At 48.4% G+C, this 25,214-nt stretch overlaps 1 protein-coding gene and 1 long non-coding RNA gene across 8 annotated transcripts in view; one reads left to right on the top strand and one right to left on the bottom strand.

Annotated features, from left to right (window-relative positions):
• LRRC56 (leucine rich repeat containing 56) overlaps window positions 1–14,256 on the top strand; it is an 84,176-nt gene extending 69,920 nt beyond the window's left edge. For all 5 annotated transcript variants that reach the window (XM_085224382.1, XM_085224381.1, XM_085224380.1 and 2 more), the window contains 2 exons: window positions 642–915; window positions 1,525–14,256. In XM_085224382.1, the coding sequence (XP_085080508.1) occupies window positions 642–915; window positions 1,525–1,717 (467 nt within the window). In that variant the 3' untranslated portion in view covers window positions 1,718–14,256. The remainder of the gene's footprint in view (window positions 1–641; window positions 916–1,524) is intronic.
• Window positions 14,257–14,264: 8 nt separating this feature from the next.
• On the bottom strand, window positions 14,265–19,975 carry LOC109367702 (uncharacterized). 3 transcript variants are annotated; one of them, XR_014883441.1, is made up of 4 exons: window positions 19,222–19,975; window positions 18,546–18,616; window positions 16,377–16,789; window positions 14,265–15,249 (listed from the first exon to the last, which is right to left on the bottom strand). It is a non-coding gene; the product is annotated as an uncharacterized LOC109367702 (long non-coding RNA). The 3 variants fall into 3 exon arrangements; XR_004159849.2 differs by having other exon boundaries at window positions 16,716–16,789; window positions 19,222–19,669; XR_002115029.3 differs by having other exon boundaries at window positions 14,265–16,789; window positions 19,222–19,654.
• Between the last annotated feature and the right edge of the window lie 5,239 nt (window positions 19,976–25,214).

Genomic DNA, 25,214 nt, shown 5'->3' with positions numbered 1-25,214 from the left:
AAAGCACATGCTGTGGTAGGAAAATTTATATGGTTATCTGCACAGTAAAATGCACTAGGAGACATAAACACGAATTTTCTGTGCCTAGGTTTGGGTGGCACGTTCTTTAGATAGTGCTCCTGCCACGGATTCTGCACATCAGGCAGTTAGGTGCAGTTGGGTCTTTTAATAGACAAGCAACTGGATCCCTGCTATATATAGAATGGTTTTGAAGCATGTACTCATGCTTGTTACATCTGTAAGTTGCTAATATGAATTTTCTTGTGTGTGCTGCACCTGAGGATTACATGGGCTAAGAAAAACTCGTCTGTGATCTTTGTGCATTGAACTTCAGAGAGATGGATGGGGAATTCAGGTGCTTAAAACAGGTCAGGGTGAGCACTGGCCAGGAATGGTGCAGGTGTGCTCGGTCCTGCCTTGGGTCAGGAGGTTAGGGAGCTTCTGGTAGTGGGTGTGGTGGTGATGGGTTGACTGCTGGACAGGATGGTCAGTCATTTAGCACGTTTAGTGCGATGAAGCAATAAATTGCTGTGCTTCTGCCCATGTTTCAGTTTCATTACATGCTCAGGAAAGCCAAAACCACTGTCTAATTCCATATCCTCCAAAAAGCCCTTCACCTGCAACTCTGATGGGTTTTGCAGCAATACCCCGGGAGCTGAGGAAGCACAGGGCGAGGTGCCTGAAGCTAACCAGCCCAGAGGAGGGCAGGCAGCCCCAGCAGTGCCAGGCAAGGGCAACTCGAGAGACTTCAGCTCAGCTGCTGGGCAAGGGCCTTGCTCTGCTAAGCCTTCACAGCGCGCCAGCAGCACAGGAGTCTCTGCCCTTCAGCCCTCAAGGGCAGTGCCAGCCCGATGGCAGCACTGCCAGGCAGAGACCTATCTCAGGACCTGCGGCTGTTGGATCAGCAGGTGTCAGGTATGTGTACAGCTGGCACTACACTTTCCTTCTATACCTCCGGGGACAGTGACCTCATTCTTGGGCAGCCTCTTTTAATGCCTCACCGTTCTTTCTAAGAAATTTTTCCTGATATCCAACCTGAATCTCCCCTGATGCAACTTGAGACCATTCCCTCTCATCCTCTGGCAGTTACTGAGGAGAAGAGGCTGACCCCCACCTCACCATAGTCTCCTTTCAGATCATTGTAGAGAGTGATAAGGCCTCCCCTGAGCCTCCTCTTCCATTAGGCTTGTGCTCCAGACCCTTCATGGCTTCACTTCTCTCTCTGGACACATAAATCCTCTGTTGCAGAGGATTTTAGTGGTTCTTATTTGAGACTCCTTGAGTAAATCCCAGAGTGAGTTCTTGACATTCCACTGTGGCTTTTTTACCTTAAGATTTTCATCAACCCATGTTAGAAAACACTTAGAAAAATAATGTAGGCATCAGGTAAGTGTCACATGCACCAAAACATGGCTATTTTCTAGATCTTCTTACTGTAAAGTTGACATTGCATTGCTTCTTTGAATGCAGGTATCCAGATCCAGAGTATAATGCCACTGTGGTGTTTTTCTCTCTTTTCCTCAGCCCCACCCTGGACAGGAGTCCCTGCAGAGTGACCAGCCATCCCCAGCCAGTTGTCCTCTCATCCCCAGGACCCTCAGGGAGGGTTGGGCTGCTGAACGCCATTTGCCCTCCAGCTGCTGGGGCAGTGCTGCAGAAACTGCCACCCACACCCTCTGTCTCATCAGCGTCTCAAAGCAGGAGTCCCCGTTCATAGCCCATGCGTATCAGACCCATTGACACCGCGTCATCTCCACGCACTGAGTGCAGTCCTGACACTTGGAGGATCAGTGCCATCTTTCAGCTGCCTCTGCGAGATAAAAGCAGAACTGTGCAAGTAGAGCAGTTCAAACAAATGCCATGATTTGCCTCAATTAAGGCTACAGCTGGTCCAGAAGTACTTTCTTTAAAGAGCACCTGCTGATCAGCAGAAGAGCTAATCAACCTCTTATGACAGCCAACGTGGTTATTTTTTGCACAGCCTTCATGCACTAAAGCAGAACAACTCTTAATGTATTTCCTCTCTCCTGCCTCGTGCTCCACTCTGTGGGTGAGGCAGTGGCAGTAAACCAGCAGGGCTCAGTGCCTGCCACTTCCAGGGTGGGCTGGAGGAAGTAGGAGACGTGCAGCACTCCCCCTCATGCTCAGCAGCCTGGCCTACAAGCATCCCTGCTGTGTGTGGCTTTTGCAGAACTCAGCATTCAGGGACAAAGCCAAGGGTTCAAGGCAGCATTGACCTGAGCATGTTTGCGTATCACATGACTGAGTCATTTTAAATAATGCAGAGGCAAAGATGAGGCAGGGGAAGTAAGAAAACGATCTCTTGTTTTACAGTGGGGCATTTGCTTTATAGTTGGTAGAGATTCAAAAGAGCTGGTTTTAGTGGCTGCAGACTGAGGTGCTGATCCCGGTGGCTGTGCCTTATGACTTCATTGATGTTGCAGTCTTAAACTAAGCATCATCACATTTTTTACAGTTTTCGTTACCGTGTTAGATATATATTTTAAAATCACTTGATGAAACAGTGATTATGTGATGAGTTAATTAATTGTTTTATGTCTTCTTTCTACCAGTCAGCTAAAAGTAAAGGAACGGAATGGCAGAAGAAGCCCAAATTCTTCAGCTTGTCATGGTGCACTGCTTTCTCTTACAAAATAGCCTGCAGCTGGTAGCTAGTTTGCCTCGTTTTGGTGGGCACTAGAGGAAATTATCCATCAAAAAGCATCAAAAACAACTTGGTGTGTGATCCATGAAATGCTGTGGATGAGGCAGATGTTGCCCAACACCAATGCTTGCGTCATTAAACTGGCTCCTCAAATTGACTCTTTGCCAGTGTCACTGGCCGTGACCACGGCCAAAAAGAACCTGACCCAAGAAAGTGGCAGCATAGTTTTCAGAAATAGTCTGCAGCAGGGTAACAATCAGGCTCTTCTTGTGCAGGGCTGTAACAGTGGGTGATGGCTAGGAACATGCTCTTTGGGTATTCTGAGCCTTCTTCTCAGTTTGCATCTTTGTTTCAAGAGGGCAGGAAAAAAAAGCATAAATGGGTTTTTGTGCTTGGAAAATGGGGCAGCTGGACTTGGCTGCACGTGTTGTGCGGGTGCAAAACTCTGGGTACAGATTTGGAAACTGCTCTCAGAAGTGCCTGGGAGCTCTTCTCTCAGTGAGCACTACTTGGCTGTGTACATGTTTGGGGCAAGGAGCATCGCTGCAGTGTGGGGAGGGCTTGGAGGTGTGATCAGAAAAAAGGGATTTGTCCTTAAATTGCTAAATCATAGATCAGGACAAGGTGTCTGCTCTACCTGTTGATCATAGAGTGGCTTGGGTTGGAAGGGACCTTATAGCCCATCCAGTTCCAACCCCTGCCAGGGGTAGGGACATTTCCACCAGCTGCTAGGCTGCCACACTGCTGTCTGTCACTGTTTCCAGGATAAGCAAAATGTCACAGGAATGCCAGTCTGTCCAGTGTCCTCATCACAGCTTTGTACGTAGCACATCTCTTACACATTGCTCGTGGCTGCTGTGCTCACTTGTATTTGAAGGCTTTGTAGAAATGAGCTGCTTTGCGCTTGGAACACGTTCATCTCCATTGCCAGATGAAGAGGAGATACTGTCTTTGGCTGCCAAGGAGGAGGAAGCCCAGGAGACATTTAAGGAAGAAAGTCTTACATACACATCTCATTTAAACACAGATTACAGGTCAGCCCAGGATAATTTCTAGGGTAGTTTCTTGGACAGGCACTGTGTTCAGAGCCCGAGTGTTTGGTCTCAGTGCTGTGCACAGTGCACCCATGGTAAGGCATGGATGCTTCTGGGGTGATGGCTTGAGTGCCTCATGCTTGGGTAGTGCCAGTATCTCTGCTGTGTAATGGGATTTGAGGTGGCTCACAGCGCAGCCTTGTCTGTTCCCTGGCAGTGAGTGATGTTTGGCTAATGCAGGGAATAATCGTTCTTTTTCTGAGATGTAAGTGGTACCCAGGCTGGGGACTTTGAGAGGATGGTGCTGCCATGCACAAGTTGTCATACGTGATTAATTGGCGACAAGATGAGAAGAGGCTGCTCAGCTGCTATATAAGGCTGCAGAGGCTGTTGTCTGTAATTACTGAGCTGTCTGATGGCAAACAAGCTTGGCAGATGGAGGAAGCCATCAAGACAGCTCCACAGTGCCCTGGTGCCCTTCGGTGCCACGCACACAGCAGCTGCTCCTGGGAAGCCAATTTTATTTATTTATTTATCTATTTTGCTCAATTTTTTCCCATCAGGGGGACCAGGTGATCTCCAGCCTTGTGTCACTTCCATGTCTGTGCCATGATTCTGAGATTAGCCCATGGCATGGAAACAGGAGCAGGGAATATGCCATCTTGTACATCTCCTTGCCAACCTGGAAGAGAGTCTCCTTTTAGTGCTTGCTATTCCCAGCAGTTTTTGGAGCACTGGACATCCTTGGAAGGATGGCTGCTGCAATAGGAGGACATTTTGGAAGGCTGGTGGCCTTCTGTGTCACCAGAGGCTTTGCACTCAGCTTTCCTCAGCAGGGCTGGAGGCCAGAAGAACTTCCTGGAGCTCAGGATGTGGATATGGCACTTCTCCGTCCCAGAAGAGGAAGTTGCCAGTGGGACTGGCAACTAGTTGGGAAATGACATTGTGGTGCCACCAAAAGGAAGACAACCTCGTGGTGACAGCCTCAGTCACACCCTAGAGGCAAGGGGAACAGTTTTCTGCTCCACAGTGGTTTTCAGTGGGGCCCTTGAACAAATTGTTTGGTCTGTCTGAGAAGTTTGGTCTGTCTTCAGTTTCTGATGTTCATTTATTTTCCATCTGTAAGGAAAAAAGTGGAGTGTCAGTTTTCCTGTCTGAGAAGTGTGGATGCCCCTGTACCGAGGCAACCCACAGCTTTTGCTGGATTTGGTGAGCAGGAGGAATGAATATCTTGAAATGGACACTAGAGGGAAGAAGAGAGTCTCACAAGTTAAGTTTGAAAAGTGAAATGACTGGGAAACCAATTGCAAGCAAGTTTGGATCACTTGGGAGGCATTCAGCACGCAGTGGGCTCAGCCTGTCCTTTGTCCCATCCTTCTGTGTCCCATGTGCTGGCTCATGCAGTGCCCCATAGTCTGTGTCTTCATGCACCACCTACCTTGATTTCTTTGGAGTTACTTTCATAGGAAACCTGCGCTGCACGAGACATGGGGAACACCCCAACCCTACCTCAGTGCTCGTGCTGTATGGCATCCAGCAGTGCTGTGCACAATCCCAGCACATTCTGAAGAGAGTATTTTTGATGTAGGTCACAGATGCAAGCTCTACCAGATCTGCCATGGGCTCAGCACCAGGGTGGTGAAGCCCTGGGACAGGTTGCCCAGAGACCGCCCCATCTCTTTCCTTGTATCTAGTGACAGCTTTGTGGTTTGGAAGAAAAAAAGAGAGGTGTTATTTTCCCCATTCAACTGCCGTTGCACAATACTGATTTTTTTGGATTATGTATGGTTCAGGGAGAGCTGGAATCCAAACACAGATCTTTGGATTAGATTAGCGGAATGGAAAAACAAAGGAGAGGCCATTGTTGCTATGGAAAAAGTGATAACTTTACCTTAAGATCAAGCGGACTTTGCAAAGAATGGTTAGCTTGTCTTTTTTTAGTTTGCAGTTTGAACAGAATAAACATACAGGCGACGATAAGGGCTTTCCAAAGTGTCAGACCTGAGGGGAGAAGAGGTGAGCGGGGCAGATAGCTCTTGGACAAGGAGCTGCTGGCAGCCAAGACAACTTGTGTGATTTGCAGTGGAAGTTAAGGAAACGAGGGAACATTCTGGGAGGTCTCAGCTGTTTATATTCAGACAATGCATGTGCTGGACTATCCTCTGTCCACCTCTGTTTGTGCTGATGGTGTTCAAAGATCTTGCAGCTCTTGGCTTCTTTTGCAACTTCAGTGAGGTAGAATTAGAGACAGTGGAGAAGGCAGGAACTGTGACAAAAGTCCTTATAGAATTAAGATTGGAAAGATAGCTAGTCCAGCTATCAACCTATGGCTGTGACCACTCTAGACCATGTCGCCCACTGTCACATCTCCACTGTTCTTGAACACCCCCAGGACAATGACTACCCCACCTCCCTGGGTAGCCTTTGCCAGTGCATCACCTTATAGTACCTCGTCAGAAAACACCGTCCCATCGGTTAATACATTCTGTCACTTACAATTATTACATTTTTGCAATGAGATAATTACAGAAGAATAGAACATCATGAAGGCACCTGGCCTTTGGGATCTGCTACAGCTAATTCACACTGAATGCTACAACCACCTTTCCCGAAGGCACTGCAGTTCTCTCTTAGCACAGCTGGCTCTGCAGCCAGCCTGCCTCTCTCTTCTCTCAGGTGTCAATGGTTGATGCCCTGCTGGGACAACATTTGGACAACACTCTCAGAAACATGGTTTGAATTTTGGGTGGTCCTGCGTGGAGTCAGGAGTTGAACTCTGTGGTCCTTGTGGGTCCCTTCCTACTTGGGGATATTCTGTAATTCTGCAGAGCTGCTCTTTTGCTCTCTGAGCCCTGCACGTGTCTCGGCAAGGATCCCAGGATGCCGGTGGGATTTGCTTGGTTGCTTTTAATGGGCACTGGGGCTGTTCCCTGTCATATAGAATTTATTCGTGTTCTGGATCACGGAGCTTGAATGGTCTTTTGGATTTCCAGCGCCTCATCCGCAGCCTCATTTGCAGAGTGATTCACGGGGTGAGAGACTCAGAATGTCCTGATCTAACCAGCATTAAAAGAAACCACAGGACTGCCATTGTCATGATGGGCACAAGCAGCATTGGGTCCTGCTCCCATCACCCCACATCCTGCTGTAAGCAGTACCCTGCTGCTGGCTGGGGCAGACTTTGTGCTGGCTGCACTGCTGCTCTTAAGGATGGAAGCTGGGAATGGAAACAGTCACAGGGTGAGCAATTAGCAGACTCAGATGGCTGAAGAAGGCTTACAGGAGCCTCGTGTTGACTGCCTGCTTTGAGCATATTCTGCTTTGGGCAGGGAGAGCAGGAGCTGGCTCTGTGCTCGCTGTGTTGGCTCCCTGCAGAGCAGACCCTAACAACAACTCTGTCACCCTAATCCTGTCACTGTAACCCCAACCCCTGGCTCTGTGTCATGTCCACTTACAGCCATCAGCAGGTGCCTAGGGAACAGTGAGCCAGGATGAATAATATCTCCTTATCTCATTATCTGTGCTGATATGTACCTGTTGCACAGGATGAGCAACCATCAAAACTTGCCCTAAATGTTCACCCAGCCTCCAGCAACTGGTACTTCAGAGGCTTTTAATTTAATTTTTGAATTAAATATTTGAAATGAACACGATGTTCACCTGCGCTGTGCCACCCCTCCCACCTCAATTCCCGCTGGATCTGATGGAGAAAAGAGCCCTGTGACCCCAGTTTAGCCCTGCAGCATCCCGCCTTTTCCTTGTTTGTTTTTCTCCCCTTTGGAGCTATTCTTTACCTCCCATATGCCGTAATAATTACAAGCGATAACTCAACAGCTGCTCTGCTATTCCAGGCTCGGCAGAGCCACGCGCCTCCGCCTTCCCTCCCTCCCACGGAGCCAGGTCAGCATCTTGGCTCCGGCAATAAGGGATTCCTGCGATTTCTTTGACTCCAGAGAATCTGGGCCTGATTTCTCTCCATTGCCATCTGTCTCCCGCCCGCCCTGCCAGTGCCGAGGGGGCTGGGACTGCAGCATCCATCTGTTACCATGGAGAGGGACGGAGCAGGCAGGATGCGGCCCCGCAATGCCTCTGGATGGGCATCTCTCAGTTAGAGCCCTGTGAGCTGCCGAGGGGACAAGGAGGTGTCCGGTGGTGGCACGACTCCTGAGCTGTCCAAACCTGAAGCAGCAGATGGGTGCCATGCATAGCACCCTCCAGCCCTTTTGCTGCCTCAGGCATGCGTGGCAGATGCCACCCTCACAGCTGGGCTTTCCTCATCCCTCAGAGCTGATGCTGAGGGTGAATCCATGCAGCAGTACCAGTGCTAAAGGGGTTGCACTGGAAAAGCTCCCTGGGTTCAGCTGTTTTGTAGCTGAGCAAAGCAGGGCTAGGAAGCTTGTGTGCTGCTACTTGGTGGTGAGCAACACAGCTGCAAACTGGGCTGGTGGTTGTGTCTCGTGCTAGCCTGGGCTGAACCTGGGAGGCTTTGCAGCAGCAAGGTCAGGATCCAGAGAGCACCAGCCCCTCCCTGAAGCATCATAAAAGGGATAGTGGGGTTGGGAGTCCATTGCTGGTGCTTGGAAGGGGAGAAGGTGCAAGGTCTTATGTTAGCCCACCTGTGGCACGTGAGGACACCCTGCACCTTCTGCATCCGAATGCTCAGCCACAACCCTTCACCATATGGCGTGCTTCCTCACAGCTCTGCTCAGTTTCACGGGTCTCACACTTTGCTTTGACTCCACGAAGCTCCCCCAGTAGTAGTGTCACTGAGGCAGGGCAGCCAGAGCACTTGCTGCATTGCAAGCACATGGGTTGGCTCCTGGTCCCTTGCCGAGCTGAGCCCTGGGTAATGTGCAGCAAAATTGCAGTGCTTATCTGCAGCTGAGCTTTGCAGCAGGCTGACTGCAGTGAGCTGCTTATTGGTTTCCTAGTTTCAATCTTTTTGATCGTGTGCCACAATTAATCTGATCCCTCAGAGGCGGGATAAGTAGGAGTCAGAAATGAAATTGTAATCATCTACGCCTTTGGCGTGAAGGGAAGGAAGAATTTTGCAGTCTCATATCCAGGCTGGAGCTCCAGGAAAAGCCTAATGCAGCCAACAGCAGAAACAAAGCTAAGGGACAAATGGAAGCAATGGGACCGGGGCCACATCAGGGTACCAGCAGCCAGCCCAGCTGCTTCCTCACCCTGGTCAAGGAGGTGAAGTTTTATGGGCCAGTGGGAGGTGAGCAGAGGGGATATGCAGAGGGGTCACCCTGGGGGTTACATCTGCAAGTAACTCTTTTGACTTGGTCCAACATGATATGATTGACTCATATCACACACTGTGATCAAAAGCACCTTTTCTATGGGACTTCTTTGCTCAACAGCTGTTCTCCATCCTCTATGCATTCAACCGGCTCTTCCAGCGAGAGCGTCACGCCTCACCTTCAGTTCTGCTCAATTCTGTTCTGGGTGGTGTGGCAAATTATTTCTCCACTTTCTCGAGGCTGTTTTGAATGGTAGCTCTTTCTCAGGTTGGATATTATGAAAAATTTCTTCTCCTAAAAAGTGGTGATGCACTGGCACAGGCTGCCCAGAGAGGTGATGGTGTCACTGCCTGGAGGTGTTTAAGAGCAGTGGAGATGTGGCACCAAGGGACACGGACAGTGCAGCTCTCAGATGTCTCTGCTCCGCTGCCACCACATCAGGTGCAATAAAAGCAGCCATGAGCTGCACTGATGTTCTCATTTGGAATACAACGCTCCCTTCAATTTAATTAAGGATTATTCTTTTTTATGAATTATAAATTAACCTGAATTAGAGGAGCATTTATTCCAAATGAGAGTATGTGCAAGAAGATTTCATGTGGTTCCACTAATCTAATCTAAATTTTTCCTCTTAATTATTTTGGATTAATTTTTCAAGAGCGCACACAACGCTTTCAGAAGTGCAAACATCAGCCAGGCGTGTGACAGGTGCTTTGAAAGGGAAATATTTTTATTCTACAGGCTGCGCTCTTGATATAAACACATCCTTTAGGCTCCCCATATGTATTATTCTCTTCCTCATGGAAGAATAAGCAATGCTAATGCAAAGGGTACTGCTTTCATTTTCCAGGGGTGTTGTTCCACTTTAATTACTCTGACAGATTTAAATCAGTGCAATGCTGAGTGCTAACAAGGCTCGAGCTGAGGTGACGACCTTTCCTTTGCTGGAGGAGCCTGGATCTCAGCTGTGACATAGGGTGCATCTCAGCGAGGCTCCCAAAGCATCACGGCTGTGGGATGTCATGGGACCATCCAAGCTGGCTGTTAAACCACAAGCAGTTCCTGGGGAGAGGCTGTCCCAGCAGTGATGTCATGGGTTTATTCCAGCTTCTGCATGGGTTTGTGCATTGAGGCTGGGCTCTCTAAAGTGATCGTCAGCTAGCCAGATGCAAGCCAGGGGTATTGGTGGTTTTTGGCTTTGAGAGCCTGAAAAGATCTCTTCGTTGGGCCAAGAGTACATGGTTCCCAACAAGCACAAAATGCAGACTACACATGGATTTAACTGCTCCATGGCTCTAAGCAGACACCTGCACCTCTTGTTGGAGTCTGAGGTCCCAAAAGGCTTGAAAAGCCCACACTTGGCTTGCTATCCCTCCACTGAAATCACAGCATGATGTCTTTGATGTAGATGAGTGGTTGAGGATTGCAGGCAGAAATCATTTGGTGCCAGGTTGCGTAGGACAGATCCTGGGGGACCTAATGGGAATAGACTGGGATCTACATGGACACCTAGCTGCGTACAGAGAAACTCCAGTACTGGGTTAGAGCATAGAATCATAGAATTGCTCAGGTTGGAAAAGACCTTGAAGATCATCAAGTCTAACCACAACCTAACCAAACTACCCTAACTAACAACCCTCTGCTAAATCATGTCCCTGAGCACCACATCCAAACGGTTTTTAAACACATCCAGGGATGGTGGCTCAACCACCTCCCTGGGGAGCCCATTCCAGTGCTTCACAACCCTTTCTGTAAAGAAGTGTTTCCCGATATCCAACCTAAACTTGCCTGGGGTAACTTGAGGTCCTCTCATCCTGTCATCTGTCATCAGTGAGAAGAGACCAACCCCACTCTCGCTGTAAGCACCTTTCAGATATTGGAGGAGATGCAATAAGGTCTCCCCTCAGCTTCCTCTTCCCCAGACTAAACATCCCCAGTTCCTTCAGTCGCAGTTCCTGAAGTCTCATAGGGCTGGCCAACCAGTGTCCTGGAGAGTGTTCAAAGAACAGCAGGTGCTTCCAAGGGCACATTGCTTGGCAGCCCATAATTTCCCACACATTTCTCATCCATGGGCCTTGCCTCTTCCATACTTCTCATTTCTCATCTCTCCCAGGTTTAAGGTCCACCTGGGCAGAGCCCAAGTGCTCCCTACACTCCTCACTAATACAAGCAAGAGCACAGCCCCAAATTCTTCCTAAACCCAACGTGTCTCTATTTATTAACTCTGATGACTGTTGCCCCATGAGCTTTCCTTGAACCTCTCTAAATGTCTGCAAATAGCAGCATCCTTCAGCAAGGAGCAACCCAGGTCTGTCTTCTGTCCTCTTGAAGCTGACCTCACTTCTTGAACTGGAAAGACAATCATAGAAGCAGGCCAATCCTCACCAGCCTTCTCTAGGCCATGCATGACTTCACAGTCATAAGTCATGTCTTTTCCATACTGACATGCACAACCCATACTTGTGGGGAAGCTGTTCCAGACCTTTGACAGCTCCTCGCTCCCTCTCTGTGTTGTTCTGTTACGTTTGGCCTTTAGAAAGGGGCCTTTAGGGACATGGCATGCCTCAGAGCACATCTACACCACAGCTCCTTTCCTTTGCTTTGATCCTTGGCAAAATGCATTGGCAAGATAATACAGAATAGCAAGCAGACATATCTTGATGAGGTCAGTTCTCTCATGGCACAATGTGCAGGATTAAGTGAGTGATGGGCTCAAACTTCAAACTTCTTTGAGGACATTCAACCTGCTACAATAGCAAGGATTGATGGCACAGTTCGGGTCCTGAGATGAACTTTGCTGCAGGTGAGGCTGTAATGTGACTCTGCTTTGACAAATAATTCTTTATTCAAAACCCAATCATTTTGCAACAACTTTTCCTTCCTCTTGGCCCCGCCACAAATCTGCTCTCCCCACTCCATTCTCATCTTTCCTTTGGCAGCTAAACCCATTATCTTTATTGTTTCAGGGCTGGGCTTCTTCCTGTTAGATCTCCTAATTGGATTTTTGCTTTCCAATCCCTTTAGTCTCTTCTGTGCTTCTATAAAACCCTTTAACCCTTCAGCACCTCTCTGCCTTGCTAATCCATTGCACCCAAATGCTTCCATTTCACTCCCTCTTGGCAGCTGGAATGTGACAACCCTTCAGCAAGCCTAAAGCCAATTCTACTCCCCTCCAGGAGATGTAGGGTCATCTGATTTCCCTCTTCTTTCCTCCTTTAAACATGACCAGGTCTGGACCAACATTTCCAGGAGAATGTATTGACTTCAGGTGTCACAGCTGAAGGCATCCTAAAGCTGCAGGTTTTCTACCCAAAATCAAGCCTGGTGGCAGCATAGGCAGTGGAACATGATCTCTTCTCAGCAGGATGCTGAGGTGTGAGAACAAAAGGAGAAAAAGGTGGAGATCTGGTACCAAGGTCCTCACCGCCCGGCCTTTCAACCCAGGCCTACGCGTCTGAGGAAGAAATATTATGGGAAAGAAAAGTATGTAGAAGAAGGGATTATACCAACCAGAGACCTATGGTGAGAGGTAATGGCCTGAAGTTGTATCAGGGGAGGTTCAGGTTGGATATTGGGAAAAATTTATTCTCCGAAGGAGTGGCGATGCATTGAAACAAACTGCCCAGGGAGGTGGTGGAGTCACCTCCCCTGGAGGTGTCCAAGAATAGGGTAGATGTGGCACTGAGGGACATGGTCGTTGGACGTGGTGGGTGTGGGTTGAGGAGTGGGCTTGCTGATCTTAGTGGTATTTTCCAACCTTAGTGATTCTGTGACTGTGTTGGCCAGGAGTGGGTGACGCGGGGAGTATACAGAGATGGGCATGAGTTTGTTGGAGGCATTAAACACGATGCCAACAATTTCTGCCCTCAGACTAATGGCAGATCAGGCCAAGGTGATTTTATTGCTGCTCCTTAGAAGCTGACTCAGAATAATGGATCTTCTAAGAAGGACTGAGCGAGTTCCTGCATTTTGTGGCTCATGTTACTACGTAAGTTTGAATGGATAGAGCAGTTCTGAATTGCTCCACATAAACATGCATTAAATGAGGAATTGAATCAATACATGCTGGGCCTTTTTCCAGACCCAGAGGGAGACCAGGCCCTCCTGGAATGGCTATTTCTGACTCCCACCTCTGGTAGTGGCTGGCTGGGGATTTGGGGCTGCTCCCAAAGAAGAAACCAAGAGAAATCAGTCCTCCAGACACAGCCCTATCAATGTGTGGGGTGTTGCATGGCTGAGCATGAGATATCAGCACTGACAAAAACTGGCAGAGTAGACCTGAAAAAGCAAGAAGGGATGAATCTGGATGCAAAGCTGCTTCCCCGCCATGCTCCTGTAGGGCTGCAGCTCTGCCTCATAACTGCCCCCAGCCCTGTAATTGGGATGATGCACCTAATGGAGGCCTGGATGTCTTCTTTCTGGAGACAGAAAATACAGCTTTCCATGAAGGTCATGTCCCTTCTTTCCCTCCATTCACTCAATGGAGAAATCTGTGTCCAAGATCACAGTCATGGTCCTACCAGCAGCACTGGGGCTCTTGTAAAAGCTGATGCCAATGGAGAGCAGAGGAGCACTGGAACATCTGAGCAACATCTCATTAATAGCTACACTGGCACAGCTAATTAATGGAGTGAAATGAGTGTTTGGAGATGGTTTAATGGAGGGGTGAGTCAGGCACAGCCCTACATATCGCTGATCCCATGGTTCCTCCCTCCACTGCACTCAGCCCATAACTCAGCTCTTCTCCTGGGAGCTGGAAAACCTTCCCTGGCTTCTGTGGGGGAGGACACATGAGCAGCACCACAGCTTGCAGCCATCAGGCTGATGCCAAGAGCTCAGGGCATCTGCTTCATCTCAGGTCCATGCCTTGATCATGACTCGTTTGAGTTGGAAGGGACTTTTAGAGATCATCTAGTCCAAATCCCCTGGAATGAACAGGGACACCTACACTAGATCAGGTGCTCAGAGCCCCATCCAGTTCCTGTCTCCAGGAACAGGACACCCATTGATAATGACACTGATTATTGTCACACCCTTTGTAACAAGGATTTCTCACGCAGAGACCTCAAATCAATGTCGCAAACATCAAGCAGCCTCATGAAGGGAAACAAAGCCCTGGTTAGTTCTGACCTGGGGCTGAAAAGGTGACCTGGAGGTGTAGGATTATCACAGCAGCCCTCTGACCTGGTGATCCTTCAATGAGCTGGAGGTTAGAGTGAGGGGAAGGGTCATGCCTGTTACACTGATCATTTTTCACTCTTTAAATGGGAATGTCTAGCACAGGTTGTCAGTTAAAAAAAGAAACAAACACCAAAGTCGTGCATCGTGCAGTGTTGCTGAAGTTTACAATTCCATAGAGCACTTACAGCCTTTCAGGCTTTGCCTGTAAGACTCTGCTATAAGCAGGAATAAACACAGCTCTCCACATCTCCCAGCAGTGCTGGTGAACCAGCAGATGGACTAAAAGTCTGCCTCAGCAAGACAGGACTTCACCTTTAAACAACTTGGCCTTCCTGGTGTCATATGGAATAAGCACTGCCTGCTGCTCACTAACAGCATAGGATTTTATTTGACTGGGATCATGTTTTATAACAGCCCGGCTCAGTTTGCATGTTTGCAGCAAATAATCACTGTGGAGCTAATAGCAAATTCACTCCCAGGTGCTTAATGATGGTATTTACTGGTGACTGCAGAAAAGTAGCTGTTTTAGGTCTGTGGTGATGATGTGGTGATTAGGGTGAGTTAATTGGACACAGGACAACTGGGTAATTGCTAACGATGAGGCAGTGAACTCCCAGGTAATTGCACCTTCCCTAGAGGTGTGCTGCCATTAGCAGCGTTACAAAGGCAAAGCTGGGAGGTGATGACAGGGGAGTCATTGTCTCTACATGGCAGTGCTGAATCAGGGCCAGGAAATTACCCCTTCTCCTTACTAAGAAAAATAATGCTTGATCTGTTTGTTTTCCTCTTGCTTTCTTAGAGGAGAGATGCACTTGTGGTAAGAGCCGTGCGTCTGTCAGCCCGTGCCTTCTCTTCATAGTCTTCTTTTCCTTCTTTTCAAACTCTTACAAAAATAAGGAGATATATTCAGCTCCAGGGCACCTACAAGCATACTGAGAAGAGGTCCTGAGGGGAGGAAGGGGAAGCAGAGGCTGACGTTGTGCCCTCCAGACAGCACGACCCAAGCTCTGCTGGACACTGGTGGGGCCCAGAGGAGGTGCTCTGACAGAGCTCACCCACAGAAACACTCAGTAGAAGCTTCTACTTTCTTCATGGGCACCAGCAGCACGAGTCCTGCTTCCTACAAGAGCAGACATCATTAACGAGGTAATTAAAAGCAGGCATTCATTTTCCTTTTAATGAATGTGGGATCTGAGGGAGTTTGCGTGGTCACTTATTGGAGCCCTGGTGGCCCTTCGGCAAGATTTCCCAGGTGCCAGCCATCTCCACACGTGTTTGGGCTCTGCGGGACATTGCTCATTGAATGGATGTGGAGTTGGGAGGCCTCACCCAGCCCTGGTCCTCCTTACTGGGGCTGGGAATGCCCTGCTTAAGTGGCTCATTATCCATCTGCTAGGGCCTTTTCATTTGGCTTCATTATTAAGAGACAAAGACGTGCAGTGTGTCCTTCTCTCCTTTTTAATGAGCTCTCCTCTCCCTGTTTAGCGAGAGAGAAGCAAAAAATAGCACAGCAATCTTTAGTACAAGGTTGTCCTGGCAATGGGGAGAACTTGCGGCCCAGAAGCTGGGAGTGCCAACCATAAAGTTATATGAATTTTATGCAACAGATATTTCTGAGTTTAAATCAATACAACTGAATTGCTGGCACAGGTTCGTGTGGCTCCATTGGCACGTCCAAAGCTGCTCCACCACAATGGTTATAGATGGGATGAACAGTTTAAGCTGTTCTCATCCCAACACCCTATGTTGGCACAAGATGTCTCCCAGGTCATGCATGGCTTTTATGTGTTGCTGTTAAGGTGAATGTGTGCTATTTTCTACATTAATGAAAAGTAAAATGGTGTGCGTATTTGCATGCCAATGTTTTGGGCTGGTTAACTAGTGCCAAGCTGCAGCAAGGTTCTCGAAACAACAGGACAAAGCTCCTCAATGCTATTTGCAAGCCTTGGAAGCAGCAAGGTGCAGGTGAAGGCCGAGCACAGGACTGAAAGGCTGAGTGTCCAAAACTATTTAGCTTCTCTTCACCCCTTTCCATTCTCTTTACTGTACAGGGATATAATACCTTTGTCACGTGAGGGCATGGGAGAAGCTTGCAAAACACCTGCTGAAGTGCTTTGAAGATGAAAAGCCATATGTGCTAATGATAAGTTGTATGGGCAATCTAAACAGACTTGGCTATAAATCTCGTGTGCTAAATGAGGGACGAGGTGGTGGGTGGTACCCACCCCTAATTATGAGGCTCATCACCTGCTCCTGTCCCAGCATAGCATCCTCTTGGCTGGAGAATGGCTGACACCAACACCTGGGCAGAGGAAAAACTTGTTGTGCAAGTCAGCTGGAGAGTCAGGAAATATCCCTTGGGAGGAAGTGGGTGCCCACAGTGGGTCAGAGGTGCCACATGTTTTGTCCCCAGGCCTCGGTGATGCAGCACAAGGCTCAGGCCATGGAAGAGATTTGCAAAGGGAGAAGCCAATAGGTAGCTCCTCTTTAGATGCACCTCCATTTTGACCCAGTTGTTCTCGACAAACACTGGCAGAGCTTTCTGTGCCTCCTGTCCCCAAGCTCCCACTCCAGCTGTGAACCCACCGGTTCTTCCACGTCTCCTCCTGATTCTTGTGTGGTGAGTTTCTCCAAGAGATTTCTCCATGAGCTTGGGGGTCCTGTGCAACAGAATCATAGAATGATTTAGGTTGGAAGAAACCTTACAGCCCACTCAGTTCCACGGGCAGAGCTGCCACCCACCAGCTCAGGCTGCCCAGGGCCCCATCCAGCCTGGCCTTGAGCACTTCCAGGAACGGGGCACCCACAGCTCTCTGGGCAGCTGTACCAATGCCTCACCGCTCTCTGAGCAAAGGATTTTCTCCTAACATCCAACCAAGTTGGGAGGAACTGTTGATCTGCCTGAGGGTAGAAAGGCTCTGCAGAGGGATCCAGGCAGGCTACACTGATGCTCTCTGATACCTGATTCTGCGGGTAGAAACTCTGGCATGTGCTAACCTGGTGGTCTCACACCCACTTGTCAGCCAGAATGGACCTCTAAAAGCCATAACTGGAGGGAGAGAACCAACCATACCCTTCAAAAGAAGCACAGCCCCAAAGCGTAGTGCGAGATTTAAGAAGTAAATAGCAGGTGCTCTGCTTTTGCAGTGTTTCTGGGTCACACTTCTGATGCGCCTTCACAGCAGTGGGAGGCAAAACCTGGCAGTGCGCGTACGTGCCAGGAGAAGCGAGATGCCCACAAAGCTGTGTCTGTGGGGTGGTTGGGCTCTCCTGGGAGCAGCCCTGTCAGGTGCCTTCAGCCTCTTGCTCAGTGCTCGAGGCTCTCTATTGCCTGCTGCTCCGTGTGTTTTGCATGCGCTTACGACCTTGTCCTAAAATAAGTTCTTGCATGCACAGCACACCCTGAAGAGCACCTGGAGTAGGTTTGTTTGGCCTGGCACCTGTTTTGGCACAGGCAAGACTTTTTTCTATGGAAAATTCTATTTTTCCAACCTAGACTTGGAATACATTTTCAAGTATCCAATACATTAATTTTTTTTTCCCCTAAAAAAATCTTCATTTTCCTTTGCAGCCAGGACACAGCATCAACCCCTTGAAAACCAGGCCTCTTCAAGTTGTCTGAGGCCGCTTTGAATCACTAATTGCTTCTGAATACATAGGCCAAGCATTTTATCACTTAAAACTCCCATAGCAATTCAAATGTATACAGCTGAGAAGCCTCTTTCCATGCATGGTAGGGATTGGTATAGATAAGGATTAAAATGGAAACAAATTCAGCCCTGGGGGTCCTCTTTGTTCCTCCCTGCACTCGGTGGGGTTGCCAGGGCTACATTTGTTCCCTCATCTTTTTGGAGAGGCTCCAGAGCCCCTTGAATGCAAGGGAAAGACCGGAGTGGCTGCAGAGGGCTGGATTAGGCCCTAGGTACACGCATATTTCATCACCCGTAGTGCTGGCTGAGAGTCCCTCCTTGAGGGCAGCACACTCCCAGCTTCATCCTGGCTGAAGTTTGGGTTATTTTCAGCTTTCTCTGAATGCCAGCCATGCTTGCCAGGAGTCTGCCTGCCTGTGGGATAAGGGGAGGTGAGCAGGAGCCATCAGGGAGCTGTTTGGAGGTGCCAATATCAAGGGGAGATACTGTCATGGCATGTCCTGTTCACATCCTTGAATACGTTTTGGGGGCTCGTGAGATTATGAACACCTTGCAAAGCCCCATCTGCACTTGCCACTTGTTTAGATAACCCTCAGCCTAAAGATGAATCAAGGTGGAAAACTGAGGTGAGCACGGGCAGCCGAAAGCCTCCTTTTCTCTTAGGTTGCCTGTTGTTAGGTCTGCCTGCCGTACAGCCGCGTGCCGGGGGTGACTGTGCTCAAACACTGCCAAGAGCTCAGTATTAGGGAAGTGAAAGCCAACTTACTCATTTTCCAATAGAGAGGAAGATACATGCTGAATGTGCATCTGTTGGATGGTATTTCTATTTCAGGAACGCTGGTAAAATACAAAATGGAAAAGTGACTTTGTTTGCTTGATTTATGTAGTTCCTAGAAAACCTTGGGTTAAGGAGACAGGGATGCTCTGTAGGCATCAGGTACCATTTATTCTCACACAGTAGGTGATAAAATCTATTATATCCCTGGCTTTCCACGTGAATTCCTGTTGACTGAGACACATTACCTGACCTACTCGAGTACTCTGGATGTGGAGAGCCAATAAAGTATCCTGACAAGTATCTTCATGTAAAATCAATAGCAAATAAGAAATCAGTTCTGTGAGGGTGATAGCCATTTATCTTTAAAATTAAAAGAAAAACCACAAATCTTTGTCAGTGAATGGGGAAAAAATCTCTCTGCTCCTCTCTAACTACTTATGTATTAGGATTTCCGTATTTCAATTGCATATGAGGCACTTATAGGACTTAAAGTAGCTAAAGGTAGTTATTACCTTCATTGCACTTACTCAAGAGACAGCCCTTCCAGTATAAACAAGTCACTGGCCAAAGGAGGTGAATGGAAACACTCTTCTTCCCACGTCACAGATGGGAGAGTTAAAAACTCACTGCTCAAGACTGAATTAGAAGATGAGTCCAAACTCACCTGTGATTGTCCTGTTGAACTGAAGTCTGCATGCATGCTTCAGTTACTTGCACCAGCGCACCATGGTGGTGATGGGTTGATGACTGGACTTGATGATCTTAAAGGTTTTTTCTAACCTTAATGATTCTGTGCTTCTACTTCCAGCATTGCAAGGACGGGGGGGGGGGGCGGTAGATGTGGGTCTGGGCTGTAGCTATTTACAGGGATTTATGTCAGTGCACACTGACAGGTGGCCACTGAGGTGCAGCAAATGGGCTGGGAAAAAGCAGGAAAAGGTGGACCAAAGGGTGGAAGGTGTGCTCCTCCCCAGCTGCTCCTGCAGGCTTGGGTGCCCTCTCTGTGCAAACAGAGGCAGGGAAGCCAGAACAGGAAAAACCTGCTGGTGCAAGGCCGGGTTCACATTACCCAAGCTGTTCTAAATCAGGTCACATTTGGTTTGGTTTCAAAGCAGCTGGGCTGGGGAAGGCAGAGATGGCTAAACAACCTAAAGACTGCTTTCAGCCCAAGTCTGACCTGGGCAGAAAGCATGGGAAAGCAGGCATAGGTTCTAGTTCCTGCATGTCTCTAGCTGCCTGCCTGCACCTTAACCTATTTCCAGTGCAAGGTCTGGCCAGTGATTTCAGCCTTTCTGAGCAAACGCTTTTTGTTTCACGTTTGCTAGGGGCACACACGCAGGTACTTATCCCAACCCAGCTGTGAGGTGAGACTCACAAAGGTCAGGATCACTTCTGTGCACTCACGCTTCTTTACCTGAAACAGGCGTTCAAGCAGCTGGCTGAGCCAGTTTGCAGTGTGTTTGCTCCCGACAGGTATCTGCTCCTGAAAATAGTTCAGTGCAAAGGAATGGCCTCTTGCCCACCCTAGCTGCTGCAGAAGAGAGCTCTGGGCAGCCATGCAGGCTGGAGCTGCCCCTCTGCAGCAGCTGATGGCCGGCTGCAGCACGCTTCTCTTCCTCACCAGAAGCTGGGCCAGATGGCTCATCCTCATCTGATTTATTTATGGGGTTATTATAGCCCTTCTGAAGGCAGTGCTCAGCCTTCCACCGATCGAGGTTCTACATCACAGAGAGGCTGTGTGGTTGCTGCAGCAATGCTGTGCAGGCACTGCTCTTGGGAAGAAGGAGGAAAAAGAAGTTAACAGAGCTGGAGATCAGGTTGTCCAGGGCTGATGGCTGTATCTGCTTATGATGCAGTAATAACAATTATTTACCTTTTAATCACAATAATTCATCACAACTCCTTGCAGCTGCCTCATGAATCCTTGCTGCCTATCTCACCCTTCTCATTCAGAGATCTGAAAGCACTTCATAAACATTAATTAATAATTCCTCCACACCCCTGCAAGCAAAGTAAACATTACCCCCATTTTGCAGCTCAGGAAGCTGAGTTCACGTAAGGAGATAATGACCGAGCAGGGACACGGAGCACAGCGGGCCAGGCTCTCATCCTTGAACACGTTCAAACTGTGAGTGGTTTTCCAGCAGCAGGAAAGGAGCAGGGAGGGTGATGGCTCACCCTGTGCTGGAGCTGTCTGCACCGCGGTGACCATAGCTATCTCAGCCTCCATCACTGGGGCAAGCACCTGACTGTGTGAAGCACCTGTCACTGTTCACAGTGGGACTCTCCCTTCTTTAATGGCTATGTTAATGACCCTAATCTGCTAGTGTGGATGTGGTTAATCCCACAAACAGGAGAAGTTCACAAGCTGTTCCTGTTCTGCCTACTCATGTGTCACTTTGCATCCTATCCTAACCTAACTGTTCCCTGCCCAGCACTGTGACCATCTGGTTGCACTGTGCAAAGGACAGGCAGCAGGCTCCAGCCCTTTTGGCACAGCAATACCCAAGATAGGGCATTAACAAGCCAGGCCAGGGCCCACCAGCCCTTGAGGGCGTGACACAGGAGCTGCCATCCTGAAACAAGACACACACTTGGGGTGAAACCTCTGCTGTGTGTGTGGGGCCCCACAGCAGCCTAGCAGGAGTTTTTTTTCCAGGAGCAGACTGTTGACTTTTGGAAGCCAAAGGGATCCCAGCATCAGAGCAGGAGGAGGGTTGCGTTTCATAGACAAGTCACGGTGTATTAAATGTAAATGAATCTGCAGCTTGATGGACAAATCAGATCAGCGCTGGGAAACCCAGCTCACGGCAGGGGATGGATTTGTAATGGGTAATAGAGCACCGGTGCACCAATGGGAATGAATGGCCAGAGAGGGAGGCAGCCAGGGCTGTGCTGCCTGCAGCACTGCAAGAAAGAGACATCGTGGGCGCTGAGAAGGGAGGTCAGGCTGGATAAACAGTGGCCCTGTCCCCAGCAGAGAATCACTGAGGCATGAAGAAAAACTTTAACAGCTGCAATGCTGCTTTTGAACCTCCTAGTAAAAAGAGGGTCAGAAGGTCAAAACTTTCAATGCCTCTGGGAAGGAGGGAATGTTTCCCGGCAAGGCTTTGAAAGCCCCTCACTAAATTAGCATGACCACACTGCTAAATGCTTGGGAAACCCGACTGCTCGGGTCGCAGGCTCCCCCAGAAGCGGGGAGGCAAAGAGCTGCTGCATTCCCATGCTCAACGACATAATTAATGGGGCTATTTCCTACACGAAGGCAGATATTGAGAATCCTATCCAGCACCTGGACGGGAAATAAAAGCCCATTGGATGTGCTCTGTGCATCCTTTCTCCCCCGCCTTACCTCCTGACACCACTGCCCTTTCTCCTTTCTATTTCTACCTCCTGTTTTCTGTCTCTTCCTTTCTACTCACCGTCTTCTTGGCCTTCTCCTCCTCTGCTGTTCCCAGTGTCATGCAGCTCAGCTCACTCATGCAGTGATATGTGGGGACGGGTAAGAGAGGCACAAGCCAGAGCACTGCTCACCCTCAGCTGTACACAGGGACCGTGCCCCTCAGTTGGAAATCAGGAGCTGCAGCCTACCAGCCTCACTTCTTTCTACATTTATTGCTTATTTTGTGAGAGTACTGATCCACATTCTGAGTTATTTGCCTCCACTTTGAATGTAGATTTTACTAGCAGATTTTCCAAGAGCTGGACAGCAGACAACACATGTTTCTGCTGGATGGTGCTAGGAGGGACCCTGAGATCTCTGGCTGTTATCCCACTGCCTGCTTTTTCCCAGCACTGCCTTTGCACTCAGCTCCCATTCACCTGTGCTGTGGGTTTCCTGGGCACCACTTTTTGTGAGATCCTTTGCACATCATCCCCTTCACTGCTCCCGGTGCTGCTGGTGTGGAAAGCAGATAAGCACACATAGACACAGCAGCTGCTGTTATTGCTTTTGGAAAAGTGCTGTATGTCTACAAGGTACAATCCAAATACGTCAGAAAACCAGTGTAGCCCCATAGCCATAAGTGTTGCTGTCTGGAGTGCTGCAATCCTGCAGGCTGCTGCTGTTGAGCATCTCTATCCCTATTACAATTGCAGAAGACAAGAGCTCAGCAGATTTCCAGGATGACTGCAAAAGCAGAATGAGTACTTCATTGAATGAAGCAGGCTGGGAGATGTATCACATTGCAGAAGGCTTGTTCTTAAGGGAGAAAGGCCAGCCTTCTGGAGGAAGGCAGGTGCTATCCTGGCAGTCCTGACCCAAGTAAGCAGGGCTGAGGTGGGAAGAGTGGGATATGGTTTGTGGTGCACTGCAAAGCTCTGCAGCTCCAAACCCTGTTTCAGTTCCACTGTGATGCTGTGGTATCTTTACTTTTCATTCCTCTTGTTGTCCTAGAAACAGAGCAAAAAAATTCTTCCAGGCAGGCCCTTTTGTTACACTCAAGGCAGCATCTTGTCTCTCAGCAAAAAAAAAAAAAAAAGTACCATTACATAATAAAATCCTTGGGAGAAAAATAACAGTGGTTTCAAAGCCTTCTAAAGAAACCTGAAGAAACTTCACACATTCCAAACTTTCCTGAAGTCCATCCTAAGAGTGCTCTGTATCTGAAAGGACCAGTGGGCAATTCACAGGGTGAGCAACATGAGGGAAAATGGGAAGTGGTTGATGGGATTTGTGTTCAGTCCCAGCCTTGTAAACACTGCTATTCATTCATCCTTTACTCCCTAAAACAGGAAGCAGAAAAGGAATTGTCTTTCTTTTGCACTGAGACATCACTGGGTTTTCAGACAGATCTTGTGAGCTCAGAGCCTTCCAGGCTGGTAAGAATGCCTACAGATATCTGCAAAGGTTTCCGTAGGAGGGCACAGCCTGGCCCAAAGCACGATCGACCCAAAGCACAAAGTACCCGAGCTGCATTTCCCAGGCATGCCCTGCCTGCCTTTAGGACAGCCTATCACACAATTACAGGCCATGGTTTATTTATGGCCACATCCATGGTCACTATCCTCCCTTCGGCTTTAAGTTACAGCTTTCAAGCTGAGGGGGCTCTGCGGAAAGAGCAAGTCAGTGTGCCACATGGCACTGGCACTCTGCAGGGAAAGCTGTTCCGTTATAGGGCTCCCTTGGAATTGCTGGGATTTCAGGGGAGGTGTATTTATCTGAGAAGGAAGGCCTTTTGCTGGGGAAATGTGCCCTTCTACAGGCTGGGCCAGATACATCTGTATTTATGGATTTGGTTTTGCGCATATTCTGTTCTTTAGGAAGCCTTTGTGCAAGGACACTTCTGGCTGCACTCCTGAGCGCATCAGCCCAACAGCAACATTTTCTTTGGGGAAACTCGGGTAGAGTTACCACCTCTTCCACAACAGGAAAGCTGTCAGAGAGACCAAACGACAGCTCGATTACAATTCAGCTGCTCAGGATGCTGAGATAGCTCTGCACTTCTGAAGGCAGCATGGCTATTCAGTGTACGATGAGCATGCGACTTTCCAAAACCCTAAGGTGCATTTTTTCTACATAACCTGCTGTGTGTCTCAGCAGCATTTTGCAAGGCAATGGCTTCTGGTGCCATAAAGACCCATGAGATTTTAGCTTCCAATGGGGCTAGGTAGCTCAGAGAAGCCATTTTCTCAGGTGTACAGTGAAATCTCACTGCTGGTCTCTAATCATGTCTGCTCAGAGCAATGAAAGATTCCTCTTTTTTTTTTTTTTTTTTTTTTTTTTTTTGTGAGGCTCCTACCTGGGAAGAAAACCCAGAGAAGAAGAGATGAACACGAGCCCAATATTGTTATTTCTAGGTCCATCTCTGCTGATGGCCCCAGTGCTACCAGTGTCTCAGCTTCAGAAATAGATCAGCATGGGGTTAATGTCAGGGATTCTCAGGTCTCTCTAGTTCACAGGAGCTGGAAGAGCTGAGCAGGGATACCTTTATCTGTGCCCTCTGGATGCCTCGAGGGGCAGAGAGCAAACATGAATGGGGGATTGCAGTGTCATTTCAACTTGGAAGTGCAGTATGAGAGATCTGTTTGTTTTTTCTAGCCATAGCTTTACCTTTCCAGAGATTTTCAATCTCTTTACAAGGTGCTGAAGGTAAAAACATTTCAAACTGTGAATCTTTTTATTACAAGACAGGGAAAGGCATCCTAACTCATGGCAAGGGAACATCTCCTCAACTTGTGTCTGATAAGGATCTGGGAAGAGTATCCAAGCTAATAAATAAGATATGTATCTCCCGAGAATAGCTTTTGCTGTTTTCCTATATGAATCCTTGTTCCTTCTGCACCATGATCTCTCCAGGGCATGGCCCGTGTTACAAAGTGCCAGCTGCATTGTCTGATTGTAGGAGATAATAATTATGAGGAATATGTCAGAACAACAGAAAACTTCATTAAAAAAAAAAAAAAGAAAAACAATTAAAGCTGCCGAGTGACAACCACATACTTATGTATTGCATCACATACTAGTCCCAGCAGCTTCAGTGCAGAGAGCTGAGCAGTTAAGGATGTCCTAAGCCTGGTGAGCCCCACACGAGGTGTGGATTATTCCAGCAAGTGTAGGGTAGCATTCATTGCATTACAGCAGCAGGATGGGAGGTAATGGCCTTAAGTTGCACCAGGGGAGGTTCAGGTTGGATATCTGGAAAAATTTTTTCTCTG

Source organism: Meleagris gallopavo, chromosome 5 (assembly GCF_905368555.1).
Source record: "Meleagris gallopavo chromosome 5, MGAL_WU_HG_1.1, whole genome shotgun sequence".
NCBI lineage: Eukaryota > Metazoa > Chordata > Aves > Galliformes > Phasianidae > Meleagris > Meleagris gallopavo.
This window is presented reverse-complemented; position numbering and strand designations above follow the sequence as displayed.